At 37.6% G+C, this 22,753-nt stretch overlaps 1 protein-coding gene across 1 annotated transcript in view; it reads right to left on the bottom strand.

Annotated features, from left to right (window-relative positions):
- The window catches only part of LOC149018633 (kinase superfamily with octicosapeptide/Phox/Bem1p domain-containing protein), a 40,465-nt gene that overhangs the window by 2,806 nt on the left and 14,906 nt on the right, over positions 1 to 22,753 (bottom strand). The window contains exons 5-8 of the mRNA XM_089152797.1: positions 14,065 to 14,228; positions 13,800 to 13,947; positions 7,744 to 7,866; positions 7,543 to 7,630 (exon numbers count right to left, since the gene is read on the bottom strand). Coding sequence (XP_089008923.1) covers positions 7,543 to 7,630; positions 7,744 to 7,866; positions 13,800 to 13,947; positions 14,065 to 14,228 — 523 coding nt within the window. The remainder of the gene's footprint in view (positions 1 to 7,542; positions 7,631 to 7,743; positions 7,867 to 13,799; positions 13,948 to 14,064; positions 14,229 to 22,753) is intronic.

Below are 22,753 nucleotides of genomic sequence, written 5' to 3'. Positions count from 1 at the left end.
AATAACAATAAATAAATAAATAAAACCCTTAAAGTGATACGTTCTAGAAGACTGCATTATCCATCAAGAGCTAAAGATCATATCAGATTCCAAAAGAAGTGTGGAAGAGCTTAGGAATATGTGGTTTATCTTGCTAACCAAACTGTCTAATAAGAATATCAGCCCAAAGAAAATGTAATGTCAAATGAATGGAAGACAAGCACCATTGTACTGACTCAAAGCTGCAGTAACTACAGATCCCTAAGACCAATGTTCAAAAGTTCACCCATCCCACTGAACACCAAAAAGAAGCAAAGATCAATATGCAATATGTCAATTTCTCACTGAAATTTTGGCGAAATCACGCCAACAATCTAAATATCGCGAATCATGCAAAATGGAGAGCCTCCCAAGTGCGAATTTCAGCCCCTCAACTTGGATTTCGGTGATTTTTTACTCAATCTTGGTCATTTTCTGCATGTTCTTGTGTGGATGTTGATGGCAAACGCGTGCATCTGGTGATCGAGCCTCATTTAGTCACATCTTAAAGAGAGTTTTTCATCTCTAAGGTATATCACTCTTCCCTAAACTAATTTTATGTTAAAATAGTTGTTCAATGGGTATGAAAATAACACATGTTAAACACCGTATTATCAAGCCATGATTGACATTACTACACACGTAAGTTACCTTGGCCCCACCTAAATGAGGTGCTGAACAAGTAAGTATCTTACAAAGTAGAAGAATGAGCTTATGGAGTACAATAGATTGATTCCGCGAGACATATGGGATCACCATAACGTGTGATGGATGGACTGATCCAACTAGAAAATTCATCATCAACTTTATATTGTATTATGATAAGAGGACCATACTATTGACAATTGTTGAAGCATCAAGGTAGGTGAAAGACGACATGTACATTTATAAGCCCCTAAAGGAGGTAGGGTGAAGAATGTCGTGTAAATCATCACCAACAATGGCACCAACTTCAAAAAGGCTAGAAAGATGATGCAATCCAGGGATTACAATGTCTTTTGGACACCGTGTGCGGCCCATTGTATCAACCCCATGTTGAAGGACATTGGGAAGATCAGGATTGTAAAGAGCATAGTCAACAGGGCTAGATAGGTAACAAATTATATACAATGACAACTATGCACATGATAAGGGAGATATGTGGGGGTGATATAGTGCAACTACGTATGATGAGGTTCGCCATGAACTATATTGAATTTTAGTAGTTGTATTTTTTGGTTGCATTTTAATGAAAATTTTAATGTTCTCGTGCATATTATCCATATTTACATTTGTTAAAATTCATGTTCCAAACTTACAGTTTCGCCTGCATATAACCTGGCATGTGTTGATCAACACACCATTTTGGGTTAAGTTTTAGGCAAAAATAACACCCCCATTATGCTTATTGGCCTCAAATTAAGGTAGACACAAAAATCAGGCCCAAAACCCCACCAAAACATTGGGTTGATTTTTTTAATCCAAAATTTTAGGTCAAACTTTGGTGTTTAGCCTATCTACCCAAGAGCAACAAGGTGAAATGAAACAAGATTTTGCACTATCCATAAAACTAATGAGTCCTATAATGGAATTACTAAAGAGACCTATACACGAGATGAGAAACTATAAATACAGATAACCAAATTGGTCTTATGCTACAACGATACACGAAGGAACCTATTTATCTTCTCAAAAAAGCTTTATAGAAAGATTTAAAGATTGCTAGAAGGATCTTCATATGGTCTCTATTGACCTACAAAAAGCTTATTACAGAGTCCTAAGAGAGTTAGTCTAGTTAAGTAACAGAGAAGAGAAGTGTTTCAAATCATATATGACCATAATTAAATATATATATAAAAAAAACATGGAATGTCTATAAGCTTAAATACCTTTTTTTTTTTTTTTTTTTTTTTTTATCTTCTCTTCTTTCTTTCTTTCTTTCTTTTTTTTTTTTTTTTTTTTTTTTTTTTGGGAGGGGTTGTTCTTTTGAGTCGGTAAGTGGGATGCAAGGTACTTTATTCTCGACTCCAACCGGGAACACTTCAAGGATAAGTTTTACGATCTTATTTGTTTATACTTATCGTGGATGAATTGATTAGAGAAATTCAAGATAAGGTTGCTTGATGTATGCTTTTTGTTGATGATATTGTATGTATAAAAACAAAAGCATACATTACCACTGATAACCATGCATTTATCATTATTTATTTGATTTAATTTTCCATATTTAATTAATTAGAAAAGAGCTAATTGAGTATCTTTGTGTCATTTTCAGGAACAAGGTCATTTTGGTTATTACAGATAATATGGAGCAAAGTGGACAAATATATTAGATATTAATGGATTTCATTAAAATCATGGGATTCAATCTTGCTGCCCAAGAATCATGAATGCTGAGATTCAATTTAATTCATGCAAGGTGAGCACGAATTTTTAGGTAAACTTGGAAATAGGTGGAGGCTCAAGGAACAAAATTGGTAATAAGATCCGAAAATCTTGCAAACAGACTCACCGCGTTAATTAGTCCAGTAGTTTACCCGGTTACAGCAACATCACCAATAGTTTACTATCAAAAGGGAATGATTCTCTAATAATACCCGAGCGAGTTAGATCAGAGTTTACCCCATGGATTCTCCTATAGCGGATCTTCCAGGGGAGATCCCGGATCCCGTGTTAGTTGATGACCTTGAATCCGTTTCCATTCCAGTCATCCTCACCTCGAGTATTTTGGGCATAACTCTCTCATCTGAACTCAGATTGAGGTGATTCAAGATGTTATGGAAAGATAACGAAAAAAATCTACAACTTTCTAGGTTAGAGTTTTCCCAGAATCGGAACCGATAAGGGTCAAATTAAGGGGTAAAAATTTCATAGCATGCAGGAGAGAGAAAAAAGAGGAGTCAGCCACGGATAAAGGGGAAGAAGGCGAACCATCATCTTCTCTCATGGCACAAGAAGAAGACCACGAACCAGTCTCCACCCCTATTCTGTCTAAGAGTTCAACAACGTTTTTTGTCCGAAATATTGTCCACAATTAGTAGCAGTCCTTGCAAGAGTTTCAAATCTATTATTATTTGTTTTACCTTTTGTTTTTTTGGTAATGAGTAGCTAGTTCCTTTTTCTTTGGGATGTAGATAAACCATTGCTTATTTCATTAATTTGATAGTTATACGCCTTCTAATTGATGCTTTGAATTGTGAATCTGACCGATGATACTCGATAGCTAAGCAAACTAAGCGTGCCAAGCTTCGATTAAGGATGATAGTCTTGCAAAGATAGGGCATATCTAGGAGAGACAATCTTTTGTTTTGAGGCGTAGAGTTAAATCGGTTGGTGAAAAGCATTGGAGATTTGAAATCCCAAAGACCCTCATTTATAGTTAAAGTTTTCGCATTAATTATTAGTCTAATTCCTTTGTGTTTCATAAAGGTAAAAAAAATCAGTTTTACTTTAAATTAGGTTTTGTTCCATTCAATCTGGGTAACTTAGCCTTTTAGTTCCCCCTAGTTCGACCCCATACTTTCTACTAGCTAGGTTCGTATAGGACTTTATTTTTCGATTGGTTAGCAACACAATCAACCACCAACCTAAAGCTCTGAAGATTAACCTTGGAACATATTTGTCAAGGTGTCATCTAGGCAACTAGATGGACTTTGGGGTCCTAGGCAACAGCCACCTCCTTTGTGGCATATAAACCAAATTCCAGGGTTTAGTTGTTAGGAATATTGCCCTAGAATCAAGCTCACTTCAGGATCCTCTTCCCTAAAATCAGCAGTTTTTAGGGCCGCAAGCAACCTCAGTGGACAGGTTTAGGGATGGTAAGGGTTAAGCTAGGGTTTAGAGGGATTCGGCCAGGCTTAGAGTTGAAAGACTTTTTAAGTTTTAAAGCTCGAAACCTTGCTGTGACTGGGATTTTAGAACTGAAATTATAGCTAGTATTAGATTTTAAAGGAACCTAGGGTTGAATGGAAGGATGTTAGGATTCAGTTATGCTAGGGTTAAAGCTGCTGTTATTCTTTCATGATTTCATATTGGTAAGGATTTCCAGATTAGGTCTCTTACTTTGATTAGGACTCATAGAGGTGTTGGCTAGGGTCAGGGTCTGAAGGGGAAGGTAGACAAGGCCTAGAGAAGGTAACTCTAAAAGGATTTGGAGCTTTGCATAGGGATCAGGGAGTTACACGTGTTTTAGTAAAATTAGAGTTTAGGGTTTCTAGAGGTTGAAGATGAATTGCAGAAAATTACAAAACCTAGTGGAGGAAGGTTTAGCAGGGAAACTAAAAGTAGGAATAGGGCAACGGGAGGGTGCAATCCTAGAGAGGGAGGGAGAGAGGGAGAGGATGAAAGCGCTAGGGGATCTAGGTTTTAGAGGGGAGGGGCTGCTGCTACCATCACAAAGATGGGGGAGGGATGGAGGGTCTAGAGAGGTGGGAAGGGGAAGGGACGGGGCTGGGGTTGAACTTGCTTGAGTAGGGGACTAGAAGCTACAGTGTTGCTTGGATTTAGATGCTGCCACAGGCTTGAAGGAGCGAGAACGGGAGAAAAAAGTGCAGTTATCAGCCATGGGATTTCCACTTAGGAACCCACAACTCCCCTCTTCCTTCAATCACAAATTTTATTCAATAACTCAAGATTCATCCGTTACTACCCAAAGTGGTTTATTTGTAACTTACATGAAGGAAGACATAATAAGACTAAAAGAAAATGAACTACAACTCTAACTTGGAAACTAATTCAAAATAAAACTCTTAGTACTTGTAACTCATACAAGGAACCTTCGCATCTCACTCTAGAAGAGTCCAAGTTGAACGTAAGAGTAGATATGGGATCCTAGCAAGAAGTAGGACAGCAATAGAGGGCTCCTTCACAAATCAGGAATCCTACCATAACAAGAGCTCTATAACAACTTAACAAATAATGACTAAACTTAAAAACAAAATTAAATCTAGGGTCCCACAAACACGCTAGACCTAGTTGAAAAAATGCAAAAAAAAAAACCCTACATTTGGACAGATTTGCCTGGGTTACTGACAAGGTTAAGGTGGCAAGGCGACCAAACTGATTGGATCAAAATTTTTCAATACTACTACTTTTAAACTACTTTTTAATACAATTACTTTCTATAATAAGTTAAACAAACATTCAATAATCACATTCATCCAAAAAAGAAAGCATTCAAGACTCATAATTATGAAAAATTATCCCAAAAAAAAAACACAAACATAAGTTCATCTCATCAAGCATCATAACAATGACTATGTACTAACAGGCCAACACGATAAATTAATAGATCTCATATTCCGTTTTCCGAGTCATTGTCCATTTAATAATTCATTGATTCTCAATGTTGAGTATGGCTCATGCTTCACATTTTGTTGCCAACGAGCACGAGGTCCCGCTAGAGCTTGTAGAGGTCCTATGTCACTTTGGGCCTCAGAGTTCCTTTGCAATTTGGGTCTCGATTCCAAAATGAATAAGCTATTAAATTTATGTACGGCTTTCTAGAACAAATATTGATTTTAAAAAAAAACATTAAGTAAAAATTATATATATACACACAAATGTCAAAAAAGTGGCTGCTTTAGCGTCTAAGCAGCAATAAGGCGCTCAAAGCGATAAAGCGGTAGCGCTTATGCAAAAAAAGGGGGAAAAAACAGCGCATCAATTAAGCGGTTCAAAACAAGATGGTTGAAAAAATGCCTTGCTGCTTAGGTGGACACTTTGACAACACTGGTTGCTGATAGGGACATAGGATACTTGCATGCCCCTTGCACCCTCACTAGGTGGGCCTGGATCTGGTTTACATCAGTGTTATTACTGCCTAAGTGTGATTGTGAGATTAGAGTTGCTCCATCAATGGTAAGGTACCTCAAGGTGATCAAGTAAGCAAAACCTAGGGGTTCTAATTGAAGGATCTCTTTGACAGTGCTTGCAGCCTGCTAACCACTTCTGTCCACCATCATCTCAAACCATTGCAAGACTAGCGCTACAGGTAAGCAACAAGTCAGCAGATTCTCCCATTCCCCCTTCCATACCCTGTTCAATCATTTCTCCTCCATAAACCCTAAAATCAATTTCTCCTCATCCCACCATGATAATTTTACCCCCATTGCAGATCCATTATCCCTCCACCTCCACTTACACTCAGATCCCAATTGCAGCCCTTTTCATCCCTCTAAAACCATAATTCCTAGCTGCCTTAGAGTACTAACCCTATTTCCTTAATACCCAAGCTCTAAAACTAAAAAAACCCTAACCCTAGACCCCTTACAGTCCTATTATCTAGAGGACCCTAACCTAGACCCTGCGAGCCCCAACCCAATGCCCTACTAGCCTTAATTTTCAGCATACAAGACTATTCCTAGCACTCGGGCATCTAAAATTTCAGTAAAAAGAAGTCTTAATCAGAGAACAAGCCTGAATTATAACACTGTTTTGAACCTAAACAGAAGCCAAAATTATTTCGCAGAAACCTCTTGAAACCCTAGTTACTGCCACCACTATTCATCTAAGGATCTTGGGTTTCTGGCCCTCATTCACTTGAGGCTACATCAGTATCAAAGACTCGTTGGAAATTGAATTATTCAACTGCAAATCAAACTGACCTTTCCCATTAGTGTTGTTAAGTCAGTTTGTCTGTCCCACTCAGGCATCCCATTAAGAGGCTCTTATGAATATTTTGCGTTACCTCAAAAAGACAACTAGACATGGTCTACTTCGTATCAATTACGACCGTGAACAAACAAGAGGGATTTTCAGATAACTGCTGGCCCAAATCTCCAATTTGACAAGGTATCGCCTAAAGAGTCATTCCACGTTTGTCGGAGGGACCATGCATCTTAGAAGAGCATGAAGCATACAATTATGGCTCAACCCAGTGTAGAGTTTAAGCACTGAGCCATGCCACAGGCTACTTGGGAGCTGATATAAATAAAATAGTTGTTGGCTGATTTCCGGTATTTAGATGATTCTCCAATGCAGTTGGTAGTGTGATAACCAAGCCGCTGTCCATATTTCTTCAAATCCTAAGCTTCAAGACAAAACAAAGCAAATTTACTATCATTTTTATCCAAGAGAAGCTACAGCAAGGACTTCTTTCTCCTCATCATGTTTGCACAGAAAAGCAACAAGGGGTCCATTTATCCTTGTCATATTCACACAGGAAAACAACTTGCGGGTATTTTGACATAAGTATTTACGGAGTGCAAGAGTAGATTATATTTTTAACAAGTTGAGCATGACTAAAATCTATGCTTGAGTGAAGAGAAGTAACTTAAAACTATGCGAATCAAGGTATTGGCAGTAGGCACTGCAATCCAAGATAGCTAAGGTAGATTAGAAATGATGATTTTTCTTGTTTTTCTCATTTTCCTGTTAGGGCCTTAAGTATTTTTTGAGCACCAACATTATTGTCTCTCCCAGTTCATAAATTCACACAAAACTATTGCATGTTATTTAATATTCTTCACATGTAAAAAACAAACGAAAGAGACTGGTGGCAATAAGTAAGTTAAAAGCATAGAACTTCACCAAAATGCTGCCTACCTATGATAGAAGCACAATGCATATTGGCATAAGGTTCCTCCCCAGTAAGCAATTCCCACATGATAATCCCAAATGAGTAGACGTCAATCTACAAGGAGGAAAGAAAGAAACGTAAGACAAAATACCACATAAAAGTGAACATACCAAAATAGATAGATATGAAAAATGAAAATTTTTCAAGCAAGCTAGGATTAACCTTACTTTTTCTGTTACCATGTTACTTTTCCCACTGAGGAGTTCAGGTGCCATCCATGGCAAAGTTCCCCGGACACCTCCAGACACTAAGGTCTGCTTTCTTACTTTTGACAAGCCCAAATCACCAATCTTAACAAGAACACAAAAGAATTAAAATTCAGTGATGTAAACCCTTGAACGATATTATAAGACTATCAGGAATAACTACAAATAATCTACAAAAAAAACAATCAGTGGAAGAATGAATACTGCACAAGTCCATGCAGAAGAAAAGAGGAGTAACTCAAGACTCTATGTGGTCAGACAAGCAAAACAGCCAACCATAACCCCTTTCCCACCTACACATGACCACATTAAAACACAAAAACACACAAATGAAAACTATAAGAAGGGGAAAAGAAAGAAAAATATACAAGCGTATGTAGAACTTGGACATAAGAACATCTTGGGCTTAGAAATTGCAATTAGACAAACTGCATCAACAAATATAGAAGCAAAGTTGTCAAGGCAGCAAGGTGACCAAAGCAATCAAGGCTCCGCCTAGGCGATAAAGCAGCACATAGGCGGCAATAAGGCGACCAAAGCGGTTGGGTCAAAAATTTTTAATACAACTACTTTTAAACTACTTTTTAATACAACCACTTTCTATAATAAGCTAAAAAAATTCAATAGTCACATTCATCCAAAAAAGAAAGCATTCAAGAATCATAATTATGAAAAAATTATCCAAAAAAAAAAACATGAACATAAGTTCATCTCATCAAGCATCATAATAATGACTATGTACTAACAGGGCCAACATGATAACACGATAAATTAATAGATCTCATTCTTCCGATTTTCAAGTTATTGTCCATTTAATGATTCATTGATTCTCGATGTTAAGTATGACCCATGCTTCACATTTTGTTGTCGATGGGCACAAGGGGGTCCCACACGAGCTTGTAGAGGTCCTATGTTACTTTGGGCCTCAGAGTTCCTTTGCAATTTGGGCCTCGATTCCAAAATGACTAAGCTATTAAATTTATATACGGCTTTGTAGATTAAATATTGATTTAAAAAAATATATATTATGTACAAAACGTCAAAAAAGCATCTGCTTTAGCGTTTAGGCTGCGATAAGGCACACAAGGCGACAAAGTGGCAACAAAATAGCGCGTTAATTAAGCCATTAAAAAACGGTCATGCCGCCTAGGCGAACACTTTGACAACACTATATAGAGGTGCCTATTGATCTCTATAGTAAACTTCATTTTCATAAAGACGTTTCCAAAAAAACCTACTTCAAGTAACATGAAGTTAAGGAACAAAATTTGAGGGAAACTCAAGATTCAACTCTATGAAAATGGGAATTTTAGGTCGAAACCTGAGAAACTTCGTGGAAAATTTGGACTTTTTCTAGCAAGTTTCAACAAGTCTTAGGAGGTATTCTAGGGAGGGATTTTGCACATAAGTTAATTAGAGCATAAATAACACATTAGCACATGTATTTTGCTTAAAAAAATTAATATAGACATGTCATTCAAAGTCACCGTATATATAAAGAATTTCCGACAAATACACTATAAACATAACATTCAATATATAACTTCTAAGATCAAAACTTCACATACAAGGTAACTAATTTTTAGCCTAAACGCACATTATTTATAACCTAAGGCATTCCCAAACTTTGGGAACTTTTTGCTAATTGAATTTTTTTTCATAATTAAAATATTAATTATTAAGAATTATTAAACATATGAAATCAAAATAAACCTATATTTAATTTGGACACCATCAGATGTAGATTGAGTGATAGTGTCTCACATACATCAAAATAAAGCCAATACATCATCTGTATGTAAGTTATTTTTGAAAAATATAAATTTGCAAGTAATTTTTAAAATTAGAAAAATAAAGAAGTACTAGCACACTTCAAAAATTAAATCTAAGTTATCTAACAACATTCATTATTGACCTAGCTACTAGAGACAATATATATTAAATTCAAAAGAATCCAACATTATTTGAGCATGAAACAAAGAAAAATTAAAAATTTGGGGCGAATAAAATTATGTTGGAAAAAACCTTAAAAAACCTTTGAAATGGCCACCAAGAATTGTCGAAATCACCAAAGGAAGGAAATGGTTTAAAATCACCTAGAATGGGCTCAGAAAGGTTGAAATCAGGGGGGAAACAAAGGGTAAAAACTCGAGGTTCTCCCTAGGTTTCATTTGAAAGTTTCAACAAAATTCATTACTTTTAAGTTATATATATATATATATATATATATATATATATATATATATATATATATATAAATAAAAAATAAAAAACCAACCAACTAGTCGTACCGGTTGACCTAGGTTTCACAAGTATCAAGCAATTTCGATGAAATTTCGCAACTTTCGATGAAACCTGTGATTTCGTTTTGACCTTTTCAAAATGGGAAATTTCGCATGTTTCAAGGGAATTTTGTTCCATGCATGAAGTAAAGTGACGCAACTTAAGCACTAATTTGGCCAATTTCCCTTTGAAACCAACTTAGGGTTGATAAATATGGTGTTGGGCCTTTGTTTAGCAGGTTTGTGGTTATGGGCCAACTCTATCAGCCCATAAGTTTAGTGTTTAGGCCAAGTACAAAAATAGTTTATAATATTAGTTTAATCGATCTAATTATGTAAACTCTGCCCAAATTAAGTTACAAGGACAGAATAGTCTTTTTCACATTTTATTTTAGTTTAAGTTATGCTTGTTTTAGTTTAGGAGTATATGATAAGAAGTCCTTTTAAGTTTAGCTATACCTTATAAAAATGTTACTTGAATTTGGACAAGGATGTTGAGTACAATTGAAACCCATTTGAGACACTTGACCACAATTATGAAGAACTAGTTTGGATTTATGCCGGGAAGATCTACAACGGAGGCTATTTACCTAATTAGGAGATTGATGGAAAGGTACAGACAGTGTAGGAAAGACCTTCATATGGTATTTATAGACCTAGAAAATGCTTATGATAGAGTTCCTAGAGCGTTAATTTGGCAAGTACTAGAGAAAAGAAGTGTTTGAAGTAAATACATAGACATAGTTAAGGATATGTATGATGGTTCAGTGACAAGTGTAAGAACAGTAGGAGGACAAAGTAATGAATTCTCAATTACAGTTGGGTGACATCAAGGATCAACTTTAAGCCTATATTTATTTACATTTGTAATGGATGAATTAACCAAAGACATTCCAGAAGAGGTCCCTTGGTGCATGCTTTTTGTTGATGATATTTTGTTGATAGATGAGATTCAACTAGGGATTAATACCAGGTTAGAATCATGGAGAGCAACTTTGGAATCAAGAGGCTTTAAATTAAGTAGAACAAAGATAGAATATCTAGTTAGTAACTTCAATCATGATCCGACATATGATAAAGTGGTGAAACTTGATGATAAGGAGATTCCTCAAAGTGATTTTTTTAGATACCTAGGTCCAATCAAAAATAAAAGAGGTGATATAGAGGATGATGTTTCCCAAAGAATTAAAATACAGTGGATGAATTCGAGAAGAGTGTCCGGGGTCTTGTGTGATCGACGAATTCCATTAAGGGAAATTCTATACTACCGTTGTTTGACTAGCTATAATGTACGGTGCAGAGTGTTGGACTGTTAAAAAGAATTATATAGATAAACTCAGTGTAGCACAAATGAGGACGCTAAGATGGATGAGTGGCAAAATTAGGAAGGATAATGTAATGAATGATCATATTAGAATTGGTTTGGGAGTTTCTCCCATAAGTGACAAGCTTCATGAAAGTCGTATGAGGTGGCATGGCAATGTTCAACGGAGACCTATAAACACCCCTGTACGGCGAAGTGATATAATCCAGATTGAAAAAACTAGAAGACCTAGGGGTAGACCTAAGATAACCTTAAGAGAAGTGGTGAGAAAGGATAGCATGGCCTCAAATAGAACTGGTTCGAAGGCAAGAATCCATATAGTCGACCCCATTTAGTTGGGACAAGGCTTGTTGTTGTTGTATGTTGAGTACAATTAGGGAAGTCATTCTTAAGTCCTTATTTCACTAGGACTTCTTATGTAAGGCTATAAATAAAGCCTGGGCACATAACAAAGGACATAAGTTAGAATACAATCAATAAAGACTTGGTGCATTGCTGCCTAGAAGCAAGATTAGTAGAGCTTCTCATTAGTGGCAACGGACCTCCATGTGATCAAGTATGCAACCTAGAGTTTCTAGTTGAAGGATTTCCTTCGACAGTGCTAGTAGCTTGTCTCCACTTCTTTTCATCTCCTCCTCATATCAGCCTTTTTTTTTATTTTCTTGAATTTTCAGACTTCAAAAAGAGACCCAAAAGTCAATGTCAAATCTCAACCAATCGAGCCGTTAAATCTATCCCAAACTTTAGGAACCTCATGTGCCCAACCTTGGTGCCTTCCATCCCAATTTCAGCCCCATCAGACCAAACAAACCCTAGATTTACCCATCTTTGTTATTATCACCTTATTTTCCCTTTAAAATCAAGAAACCTAATAACTCCCAAACTGCCCATCCAAAATTATTGAAACTTGAAAATTTATTCTAAGGATCAAAATATAAATTTCTTTCACGTTTAATCACATTCCCCTAAGTTTTCATCCCATCTCAAATCTACCCCGTATCAACGGATTTATCAGCCTCCCACAGGATAGATATCCTTCATAGCCTAAATATCCTTATATACCTTTACACATCTATATCCCATCAAACAAATAAATCCCAAGCAGGGAATGGGAACACAATTGTTAGGAACCAATTGGAGACCAATCGTCCATACACCCTAACACCAAAATTTCAAGCAGCCCTTTGTTGGTCCCATGTGAGTTGGTTTTCTTAAAAGATCTACTGGCCCTCATTCACATGAAGCTACATCATAAAGGCGATACGCATAAAAGAGGCAAAAGATAAATATCTTAGAGCTCTGCCCAAAAGAGATGATGCCAATAAAATTATATGAAAATAATCAGATACTAATTGGAAATAATGAAGATTTATGAGAAATTTAGCTCTAAAGATCACCACTGGAATATGAGAATATCATTTAACGGTGACCAAATTTTAGAAAACGCAATTTCTTTACTAGGTATAGCTTACGAGCTTCCTTCACACAATTCCACTGATGAAAAACAAAATATCAGATCATGGTGGGAGATCTCGCGAGATATCTCTTTTTTTTACCTTGGCGAGAAGAGATGGAGGGCGAGAGCAGAGAGTTGGGATATCTCGCTCGAGATCTCGTCATATCTCACCATATCTCGTCATATCTCGCTATATCTCGCCCTGAATCTCGCTAGAACTCTCAATTTTTACCTTTTCTTGTGGATTTTGGCTGAATTTTCACTTGCAACTACTCTTAGCACATCTACAACAAGGAAGATCAATCATTCTCTACTTGTTTTATGAATTTATGATTTAATGACTTATATAGAACTTCTAATGGTTGTATAATTATTTTATTCTTGAAAATTGAGATTGTGATACTCATATAGATGGAATTTTGATAACATTTAAGTTAGTTGATGCATTTGATATACTTTGCTTTTCATATATATGCCTTAAAGGTTCTATATTACATGTTGTATAACATTGCATTCCCTAATCCTACTACATTTCAGTTTCACACTATGGGTAGACTTAGAAATCATACATAGGGTTGTTTCTAACAAATCCAAGGCCACCAACGTGTTCAAAAGGCCTTAAATAAGCTAAATACCAAGTTTCAACCCAATTGGGACCTTAAAACCCACTGAGATGGGCCACTAAGTTGACGCCAAAAAATTGTATATCTCGACCGAGATCTCACCGAGATGGTCGAGATCTCTCTTTTTCAAAGTGGCGAGATCTCTCTCGAGAGCGAGATCTCTCTCGAGAGCGAGATCTTCTACCATGGTTCAGATTCCGGATCCAAAAATAAATCATACATATTTTATACAACATCTCACAAAATTCACCTATAAAATGGGAAAAAATAACCAACCGCAGGGAACAAAAGGAAGAAACCAAGAAAGGAAAGGAAATCACTGAAAAAATTACCTTGCACACAGGTCTTTGGGGATCTCTCATATTTACAAGCAGATTTTCACATTTCAAATCAAAATGAACAATATTCTTTCCATGTAAATACTCCATTCCGAATGCAGCATCCATTGCTAAGATGAGTCTCTTACGGCGATCAATTGTCCTGTTCAAAGTTACCATGAGGTCAAAATGAAATTACATGCTCTAGACAATACATAGCACTCAACCTTAACAACTCTAAAATGTGAGAATGCTATTCATGACCATCCAAACTATATACCTGTCTTTCTTTTGCAAAAATTGCTTCAAAGACCCATTAACCATGAATTCTGTCACAGTTGCTAGAGATCCATCAGGACCATCACGAACTATACCATAGAAAGATACAACATTTGGATGATGCAATGAACTCAATAGCAAAGCCTCCTTCCAGAAATCAGCAATCTACCAAACAACACACAAAAAAGAAGCTTAGCATGAACTACTAAAATAAGTACCACAAAATAACTTCTGAAGAATTTAAACTTAGAAGACCAATGAGTAGAAACTACAAAGCCAAGCTTCCTAGAAAGAGCTTACAGAAAGGTTCATATACAACAGTTTGAAAAAATGACTACATGAATCACAAGGGGGAAATAAAAACATTGACCTGTGACTGTGGTCACTAAGATACAGAAACTAGGTTTCCTTTTGCCTTTGTAGGCAACCAGTTTATCTCAATCTCTTTTGACAGCCCAACACTCTACACCATACATCATAGCTGGTCGAACAACGGTCCTATAAAATTTTCCTTTAAGCTTTAATGGAATACGATCACATAAGACCCCGGACGCACCTCTCCACTTCATCCACCCTAAAAAATTAAATTCAAGACTAAAAAATTACAAGAATAACTAGGCTATTTATAGCCTCCACTGACCATCCTAGACTCAACTAATGAATCCCTGCCAAACTGGGATCCAATTACCCATTAAATAGAACTTGAACTCCTTTGGGCCTCAGCAAAGACTAAGTGACCAACATTAACTCAACAACTAGGACTCCAAAATAGGAAATAATAACAGAATTATTTTCCTAAATAAAACAGGACTTGGTGAACCAATAAAGCTCAATCCAGGTGTAGGAAAATGACCATTCTACCCCCGACAGATTCTGCCCATTTTTGGCAGGCTTGGCTCATGGATGGGCTTGGGCCCTTTTTGGGGGCTGATTAGGGCTGGTTACATCAACCAAAAGATGGTAAGACTACAGGAGAAGTCAGCAACAATAAGGGCAAAGCACCTTCAGACAGTAGCAACAACATTGATTGCTACTATTATCATGAAGTGGGCACAATGTCAGCTCTTCACCCTGTTAAAATCCTTTGGCAATAGGAAGGGGCAGATCTGTCCTTTCTTCTATCATTATAGATGCTTGTTTAGGTTTTACTTTTTATGTTAGTTTCTTGTAATCCTGCCGCCGCTATGTCAGGGCAGGAAAGTACTTCTGCTTTTATACTTAACGCTTCTTAAATTGGAGGGCCTGCGATGGGAACAAACTATGCGATGGGAACAAACTAACTCAATGCAGACTTCCTTTTGGCTTGTGAACTGTCACCTTCTTCATTCTTCTTCTAAATCTCAATCTTCTTTTTGTTCCTAGGCTGATTACAGGTCTGAAACTCCAACATGGTACCAAAGTATCTGTAGTCAACTCAAGGGACTCCTCTCTCGCCACTGGTCAATTTTAGTTCTTTCCCCTTCCTTTACATGGTGAGCACCTCCTACTGCTGCATTGACTAGGAGATAGATACTTCATTGATATTAATGAAGTTTGGCACCTGCTGCTGCCCAGAGACACTCGAATCTTATTGGAAAAGGAGGTCCCAGTCTGTCGGAGTTGTGCCTGTCGGCCATTATTTACTGTGTTCAGCTGCCCTGTTATTTTCCTGATGCTCTGTTTACCAGAATCGACTTCAATTTTGTTATTCTTCTGGTAGACAAAATATTATGTAAGGATTATTACTGTTGCTGTCCTATTGTTTCTGCTGCCCTATTTACCAGAATAAACATCAGTCCTCTACTCTTCAGCTAAATCGGGGGGGCGGGTTGCTTTGTGACTGTAATTACTTGATTTACTGCTGTACTTTTATCCTTCTGTCCTCTCTACCAGAACCAACTCGCTCGCCTCTTCTGGAAACCAGGTTTGTTGGGATTTGCTTGCGTTCTACAGTTCCCCCCCCCCCCCCCCCCCCCCCACCTCTTAGATCTGAACAACTCAATATTAGCATCATCTCTATCAAAGCTTAAAGGGAGCTCCAATTATCTTCCATGGACCCAAGCTGTTCAGAGTCTTCAGATATACGTCTTGGCTAAAGGTAAGTTGCCTTCACTGAGAATTCACTCCTATCCATGGAACATTTTATTGCAGAATTTCGGCAAAATATTGCCGAAATTCGGTGATATCGGTAAGGGGCGAACCGAAAAGGGCCCCGAAACCAATATCTGCAAGATATCGCCGAGAAAGGTGATATCTCGCGATATTTAGTGATATATCGCAATATATCGAAAATATCGATATTTTATTATTATTATTATTTTATTATTTTTATGCTATTCTTGCAATTTTTAGGCGATTTCTCTTGCGATTCTACACCAAAATATTTAAAATCAATGGACAATCTTACCAATTCTATCCCAATGATTCAAGACTCAAAAGGTAATGTGTTAAATGTAATTAGGAGGATAATCTACATAGAATAATTTATGAAAATAATTCAAATTAGGAAGACATTTTATATAAGATCTTCAAGATTAATGATCAATCTTACTAATTATATTCTAGTGATTTAGTCTTCAAAAGTCAACATACCAAATGTGATCGGGGAAGAGTATATACATCAAATAATTTATGGAAACAATTTAAATTATGAAGGGATTTTGTAATAGAATCTTTAGAGTGAACGGATAATCATTCCAATTATGTCCGAATGATTTAGGCCTCAAAAGGTAACATGTTAAATGTGGATAAGCAAGAGAATTTAAATGGAAGAATTTATAGGAAATAATTCAAAATTACTATATATTAGCATCAAATTAGGATAGGCATCAAATTAGTGTTTAAAATGACCAAAATACATTCGAAATCGGGGTCGAAATTTGGCAAATCTTTGGGCGAAATCTCGCTGAAATTTCGGCCAGATGAACAAAAATTCGTTCCTTGCTCCTATCTATTAAAGAACTATAATACCTCGTCCAAAGATAATGCAATAATCATGATCTGGTTATGGAATAGTATGGAACCTAACTCTGCAGCCGACAATATGTTTCATTCCACTGCAAAGTGAATATGGGATGATTTAAAGGAGAAATATTCTCAACAGAAAAATATGAACTGCATCTATGATATCTAAGAGAGACTTCTTCAGCTTCAGCAATGTGGTAAACCCTTGCAAGACAACTACAACTCCTTTAAAGGTATGATGGACAAACTAAACATTTTTCAGCCTATCCCTCATACTGAGATACTTAAGACTCAGCATAATAAGTTCTTTGTTTCCAAATTCCTTGCTCGAATGGACCTGAGCACAAGCATATAAAGGAAAACCTGTTAGCTAGAAAAAGCGTACCCACGCTAAATGATGTCTTCTCTCGCCTGCAACATATTGTTTCATATGGTGACTCGACTCTATCAACTACCTCCAAAGGGAGTAATTTCAGCTCAGGGGGAGGACGTATATCTGGTGGTCATGTGGGCAAAACATGGGAAACATGAGTGGGCTCATCAACTAGATAATCATGCAGTGTCTGATGGTGGTCCTAACATAGTCTGCCATACCGATACTACACCAACTTCTGCGTCAAGAGATTCATCCAAAACTCTTCATGATGATGTAAGTCAACACATGCGCCACTTACAAAATCTTGAAGTACCCACTTCCCCAGTATATGGGACCTTCATGTCCACTGCAACATTATCCTGCGCAGGTTCTCCTGCCTTCTTGACTTCTATATCCTCCCCTTGGATCATTCATTCCGAGGCTTCCGCTCAAATGACAGGTAATCACCATTTTTTACTTCATTTTCTGCATCTAACCACCCTTCATCTGTTATTATTGCCAATAGTTCTTCTACTCTCATTATGGGGTCTACTAAAGTATCTTCTACACCTTCACTTACTCTGTCATCAGTCTTACATGTCAATCATACTACTTTGAAACCTTTACTCATGCATCGTGTGCTTTTCAAGACCTTCACAAGAAGAGGAAGATTGGTGGAGCATATGAGAAGGATGGACCTGGACTATGAAGCCCACAGGTCAGCTGTTTCTACTGGAGTTGTTTCAACCCTTTCAATAGCACTGTAGACTAGGAGATTTTATCTCTTATTTGTTTACGATTGTTATTTCCTTCACCTAAGTCTTTGTCTAAACTTAATCAGAAAGCACATGATTTAGACGAACACCATAGGGTTTCCTATCCAACTCTCTCTATTAATCGCAGTTTATCTTTATTTGATTCAGTTTGTTCAGATATTCAGTGTCCGTGATGTGTTCCTAGTAGGCGAGGTTTTCAGTATTTTGTCACTTTCATTGATGATTATTCTCGTCATACTTGGTTATATTTGTTAAAAGATAGAAAAGATTTCTGCCAACTTTTCATACCTTTGAGAGCAAAAAAAAAAACTCAATTTTATGTGCCTACTGAAGTTTTTCATTGTAACAATGCCTTGGGATATGTTGAATGTGATATTTCTAGGTTTTGTGATCCAAATGAATAATTCACCAAACTCGCTTTACTTGTACCCCTAAAAAATGGGGTTGCAAAACAAAAAACCATCACCTTCTTGAGGAAACCCTGGTTCTTGTGTTTCATATGCATGTTCTCAAACAATATATTTTATGTGCCTACTGAAGTTTTTCATTGTAACAATGCCTTGGGATATGTTCAATGTGATATTTCTAGGTTTTGTGATCCAAATGAATAATTCACCAAACTAGCTTTACTTGTACCCCTAAAAAATGGGGTTGCAAAACAAAAAACCATCACCTTCTTGAGGAAACCCTGGTTCTTATGTTTCATATGCATGTTCTCAAACAATATTGGTTTGATGGTGTTTTAACTGTATGTTCGCTTATTAACAGGATGCCTTCTACAATACTTTCTGACAGAACCCCATTTTCTGTCGCTTTTCCTACCTTATCCCCATTCCCTCTACAGTCTAGAGTTTTTTGTTGCCTTTGCTTGTTTGTCAGTGCTGATGCGACCTTCTTTAAAGATATCCCCTACTTTTTCACTTTAGGGAATTCCCAGATGATACCTTTCCCCCAGCCCCCCAAAACCCCCTCTTTAATACCTCTTTATAGATCCCCTTCTTTACAAGTATAGCAACATATAATGGGCACTACAAATCCACCAACTGAAGTTCCTCCATCACCGCCTTACATGATCATCTTCCTCAGATCAATCTCTTGCCTTTTTGCCTCCTAATACTGACCTATGGCTCTTCGTAAAGGTAAAGTTTCTGCACCATCAGCTCTAATGTCGTTTATCCCATTGACCATTTTGTTTCTTTATCTGACCTTCCAACTCGTGTGACCAAACTTGCAAGTCTTTTTTCATCTTCACTATCCCTTCTCATCACTCTGAGGTTCTACAAGACACTGACCAGAAAGCTACCATGGATGTGGGAATGGATGCTTTAACCGCAAGGAAGACGTGGAGTCTAGTTGATTTACCTCTTGGTAAAGATGTGTTAAGTGTCTGCTGTAATCCGAATTGGCAACCACAGGGAAGAGCAGAATTTGGGCCCGAATCAGCCCACAAGCATATGCGACACACCAAGGGCTGGCTGAACCACATGGGGGTAATTTGGTAATTTCACCACCCTCCTTTGAAACCAACATGGTCTAGTTAGACTCGCCATAATTTTAGGAGTACATATATACTTTTATTTTGTATTTAGAGTCTCTAGTTAGCAAGTTATAATAGTCCTTGTCCAATTAGAAGTCCCAGCTGGAATACAATTTTCAACTTGGGTTCCATTTTAAAGTAGGAAGTTTAAGTTTGCTAGCCTCTTTAGTTAGGAGTTCTAATTTGAATTCCTCTTAGTTTGACAAGGAATTTCATTTCCAATTGAATCCCTTGTTAAGTCCTAATTAGTCTTCTATTTGTTGAGTCCTAATAAAAATTTCCTTCAATGTAAGGCTATAAATAGAACCACCCCCTTTGTGACAAATCAGTTTATGAATTATTGAATAAAGCCTGCTCTGAAGGAAGAGATGGAGTCATGGGGTTCCAAGGAGGAGCTCCCCACCGCTGTGTTTTCATGTTTTCTGCAAATTCCAGATTATCTATTATTCTCCAATGCCAGCAGCAACCACAGAAGAGTCCACTTTTCTGGAACTGTTCAACAGCTCCTCCTACAAGTAAATCCATCCCCATACCCCCACCCTACACTATCTCCCTCCCCCACCCCTTGTGCAAGCTCTGAAAACATTCCCCTAGCTTGCGGCAGCAGCAGCCCCTCCCCAATCTAAAACCCTAGTACCCCCCCACCCCTTCATCCCATTCCACTCCCTCTAGGATTACACCTCTCTTCTCTCTCTCTATTGTTCTTCTAAACTTATCACAGCCCCACCTTTCATTAGCTCAGTAAAAAACCTGCAATTCTCTAATCATTCTTCAAAACTTATCTTCTCTAATCATTCTTCAAAACTTATCACAGCCCCTTGAACCCTATAAACCCTAAGTTCCCATATTCCCTAAACCATTCACCCAAAAATGTTCCCCAAAACCCAAACCCTTTTAGGATAACCTTCTCCTACCCCCTCTCTACTCTTGACATCAACCCTAATCCTAAACCTACCCTAGAAATTGCAAAACCCGAAATTCCCTAACCCTAGCTTGAAGAATAATTCTGCAAATTAAGATTTGGCTAAAATAGAATTATCTTCTTCAAATTTCAGACCTAAAACTAGCCTGGCTGCCCAAAACCATTCCCCAATTTACCCTAGACACATCTCCAAGGTTTGGAACTCAATCCAACCTTAGCCGCAGGGTATGTGGTGCAATGTTAGCCACCCTTAATACAACTTGACATCAAGAATGCCTTTTCATATAGAGATCTTCAGGAGGAGGTTTGCATGGCGCAACCTCTGAGGCATTTTGCTCAGCAGGAGAATAAACACCGGGTGTGCAAATTGCATAAAGACATCTATGGACTCAAACAATATACTGCAGTCTGGTTTATGAAGTTTAGTACTACTATTTACTGCTTATGGGTTTAACAAATGTTACTCTAACCACTTAATCTCCATCCGTAGTCTCAAGGACAAAGTTGTCAGCACGGTTGTGTAAGACAGGGTTGGCATTGAAGAGGTGAAGACGAAACTACAGACATTTTTAAACTAAGGACCTGGAGAACTTCACTAATTTTTGGGTTAGAGGCGGTTCACAGTGTGAAAGGAATTAGCCTATCCCAACGGAAATACGTACTGGACCTTCTAACCAACACAGGAATGCTTGCTGCAAAACTAGTTGATCATCAGAAATTTGGTGTTGATGATGGGGAATTACTGGATAATGTTCATCACTAAGGAGCTTGACTGGGAAGCTGATCTACCTTACCATTACAAGACCTAACATCTCCTTTTCCGTCAGAGTTCTTAGATAGTTCATGCAGTCTCCTAAAAAAGCTCATTGGATTGTTGTTTGTATACTCTGATATCTCAAGGGTGCTCCAGGCAAAGGGCTAATTTATCGTCCCAATAGGCATATGGATCTGGTGGCCTTTTCGGATGCTAATTCGGCAGGCTCTGCCACTAACAGACGTTCAACTACAGGATATTCCACTTCTGTTGGAGGAACGACAGTCACATAGCAGAGTAAAAGACTACCATTGCCATGTCAAGTGTTGAAGCTGATTAAAAGCAATGGCCCATACTGCCAAGGAATTCAGTCATCTTGAATTGGGCTTTCCTACAGATTCCCCCATGAAGATATAATGTGACAACCAAGCTGCTATCTATATTGCTAGCATCCGGTGTTCCATGAGAGCACCAAACACGGAGGCGGATTGTCACTTTGTCAGAGATGTTGTGATAACTTTGTCAGAGATGTTGTGATGAAGATACTAATAGTTACTCCCATTGCACCCTCATCTGACCAGCTCACAGACATGTTTACCAAGGGGTTGTTTGCTTCTAGTTTTTGTTCTAATTATACCAACCTAAGCATGGATGATTTGTATGCTACAGCTTGAATGGGACTGTTAAAATGTATAGGCAATAAAGAGGGGCCATTTTGTCCTTTCTTCTATCTTTACTAGATGCTTGCTTAGGTTTTATTTTCAGTGTTAGTCTCTTGTTACCCTGCCACCACTATATAGGGGCAGGAAAGTACAGTTGCTTTTATTTAACACTTCATAAATTGGAGGGCCTGCAATTAGAAAAAAATAACTAATCGCAGGCTTCCTCTTGGCTTGCGAACTGTCATCTCCTTCACTCTTCTTCATTATTCTTCTTCTTTCTCAATCTTCTCTTTGTTCCCACGCTGATTACAGGTACTGGAACTCTTAACACACCAGACAAAAGAAAAGCTAACACAGCTACTACATGTCGTAAATGATAATTTAACCGAATTGCATGATGTGAACCCTATGGATAAAGAAAGGGAGCTTGAAGATGATGATGAGGAAGAGGAGTGATCCATGTGCTACGTAAATCCCATTAGTTGAAAGTGAGGTAAGGTGGAGGAAATCCAAGAAGCTTGGTAAGATAAGGTCATGGTAGTCAAACACTAAAACAGAACCTGAGAAGGGACGGCTGAGGTGGGCCACACTGAGAGAATTAGGAGTATAGGATGAAGGAGGAGAGGGGGACCTGCTGAAGCTTCTCTACTAAAGCTCTTCCTAAATCAGATTCAATATCTCAAAGCCTGAGTTCTCACACAGTCATATAATAATAAGCAATAAGCCTTGTCAGCTTTTCTA

This window comes from Hakea prostrata, chromosome 4 (assembly GCF_041222555.1).
Source record: "Hakea prostrata isolate BN-2017 chromosome 4, UWA_Hpros_2, whole genome shotgun sequence".
Classification (NCBI taxonomy): domain Eukaryota; kingdom Viridiplantae; phylum Streptophyta; class Magnoliopsida; order Proteales; family Proteaceae; genus Hakea; species Hakea prostrata.
This window is presented reverse-complemented; position numbering and strand designations above follow the sequence as displayed.